The sequence below is a fragment of the Cebus imitator genome, unplaced genomic scaffold, assembly GCF_001604975.1.
Source record: "Cebus imitator isolate Cc_AM_T3 unplaced genomic scaffold, Cebus_imitator-1.0 Scaffold471, whole genome shotgun sequence".
Classification (NCBI taxonomy): Eukaryota; Metazoa; Chordata; class Mammalia; order Primates; family Cebidae; genus Cebus; species Cebus imitator.
The window spans coordinates 1,161,430-1,163,972 of record NW_016107786.1 but is presented as its reverse complement, the minus strand read 5'-3'; the positions used below and the strand labels follow the sequence as shown (position 1 = coordinate 1,163,972).

At 37.7% G+C, this 2,543-nt stretch overlaps 1 protein-coding gene across 1 annotated transcript in view; it reads left to right on the top strand.

The window, feature by feature from the left end:
• The window catches only part of PIGA (phosphatidylinositol glycan anchor biosynthesis class A), a 16,454-nt gene extending 13,917 nt beyond the window's left edge, over positions 1-2,537 (top strand). The window contains exon 4 of the mRNA XM_017512352.2: positions 479-2,537. Within this exon, the coding sequence (XP_017367841.1) occupies positions 479-970 (492 nt within the window). The 3' untranslated portion in view covers positions 971-2,537. The remainder of the gene's footprint in view (positions 1-478) is intronic.
• The last annotated feature ends 6 nt before the right edge of the window (positions 2,538-2,543 follow it).

The window sequence follows — 2,543 nt, the reverse complement described above, 5'->3', positions numbered from 1 at the left end:
CAGTGTTTTAAAAAGCAAGCCTCCTACTTCCAGTTCTCAGCAAAAAGCGTCATTTCATTTGCCAACGTTTGACCTATACTATCTACTGAAATTTCCTCTATCTCTTTATTTTATTTTATTTGAAATCCATGAAATGTTTCTGTATGTCTTCACCATCCATGCTCAGTAACGTGTATAGCCTCATGCTGCTGTTGAAAGAACAGCCTCTGTTTTCCCAGAAGCATGCTAGATTGTAGCTTTCTGCTCATGGTTGATGTCTCCCAGATGCCGTTGAGACCTATCTCAGCTTAGTCAAGGAATCTTCAAAGGCAAGTCCAGCTTCAGTACTGCTAAATTAAATATTGACGCTACAGTGGTGACCCCAAAAGCTGTTCAGACTTTGCAGGACTTTGGAATTCTAGTAGTTGGCTAAATTGATGGTGACTCCCTAGGGGAGAGGGACTGTGGCTTATTCTTTGTATCACCCAGCCTCTAGCCTGGTGTCTTGCCCAGAATAAGTACCCAATCAGTTTTGAATCAAATGGCAATAATTATCATGATTAAGTTCATTAAGGTTATCACTACTATGACAACAACAATAACAAAACACAAGCGACTTTCGTTTGCATTTGTTTATAAAATGTTCCTGCAGGATCCGGTCGTCGCTTATCATGGGATGGGTGATGGGGTGATAGGTGAAAGCACTTGGCTTCTCTCCCTCCAGGTATATGACCGGGTGTCAGTGGAAGCTGTGTTGCCAATGGACAAACGACTGGACAGACTTATCTCTCACTGCGGCCCAGTAACAGGCTACATCTTTGCTTTGTTGGCTGTTTTCAACTTCCTCTTCCTCATTTTCTTGAGATGGATGACTCCAGATTCTGTCATTGATGTTGCAGTAGATGCCACTGGGCCACGGGGTGCCTGGACTCATAAATATTCTCACAGTAAAAGAAGGGGTCGGAATAGTGAGATATCTAAAACTAGGTAGAAGAAAGCCTCGATTGTGAGATTTTAAACATTTGTAATAGCTCTATTAAGACTATGGAAAATAACCTTGATTTTGGGGGGTTTTTGTTTTTTTAAAGTTAATTTAGTAAGTTACGCTACCTCTATATCATTCAATGTTTTCTGTTGAGGAAAGATAAAAAATTATGCAATTCCTGAGTGTAAAACTTCTTGCACTTACTTAAAATTTAGGAGAGAACATTTAAGCCACTCAGGTATGAAATTTTTCAGACTACTGAAATCCCTGTAGCAGAGATGTTTAACATTATATTTTGAGAGCTTCGGGTGCTGAAGGGCCAAATGTTTTCTGGGCATTTTTTGGCCAGTTTTTAATGCTGTACCATTAGACACTCACCAGATGTTTACAAGTTTTCTTTAGGGAAGTACAACAATTATATGAACTATTTTAAGTCATGTTCATATACATTTATTAGACATGTAAGTCATGTCTTTAAGCATTTATTAGGTTCACTCAGTAGGTGTTACATATAATTAACAGGCTCCTTGAGTAAGATAGTCCATCAGTTACCAGCACATTTTGAGCACCTGCTCTGTGTAGAATGTTGAACTAGATGCTTCCTGCTGTTAAGGACCGGGGGTGTTTTCACTCTTTGTTTATCATTCAGATGGCTTACTTAATCGTAGTCATGGTTAACATGAGATAGTTAAATATCCAACATGCCAAAAATGCTCATGCCAGTTAATGCCAGGAAAAAGATCACCGACACACTACTAGTACTTCTTTGATCCTGTTGTATGCATTCTCCTGGATAGAGCCTTCATCTTCAGTTGTGTTTATGAAGATATTTTTTGCTTTTTAAATACTGGGGACCGAGATCACTGTTGATAGTGCAGAGAAGCCCTCCATATTTGTCTGTGCATAATTGAGTTTTCTGTAAATGCCTTCATGTTTTCTGAGCAGAATATATGAGGTATGCCATCCCAAAACCAGCTGCTACCCTGTCCTTTTAATGTAAGTCACTCCCCTTCACTGTGGCCTCGCTGATGTCTGATAAGTATTGTCAGTGTGCAGAAGGCTTTATTTCAGAATGTTTTATTTATAGCAAACCAAGTTGAAAATTTTAGGAACAGTCTTTGTGGGTGTATGTTATTAACTGTAATTATTGTTGCCCAGAGCCATGGGTTTTTTAACCCCAAATTATCCACATGGTGTGTATTATTAATTCTTTGAACTCTTGAGGTTTTTGCGAGAAAAGAACTGTGAATTCAAAATAATGAGGCACTTGTGCGTGCACTACATAGATTCTGACAGTGTTGTGATTCTGTATAGGATTTTTTTAAATGATAACATTCACAAAATTTATTACTTTTTAAAAAATAACATGTCTATTAACTGGTTGCACTGATATAAAAGAAATATATTTGTGTTCTGTTTGTACTAAAACGCAAAAGCAAGAGTGCAATTTTTAAAATCTAGAAGTTAGGGATTCTTTTGTTGGGGAAAAATGGACTGATCTAAACCATTCAGTCTTACTGGGATTTTTATGCATAGAAACTCACATATAAACATGAAATAAACAGTGCCAATATTCATG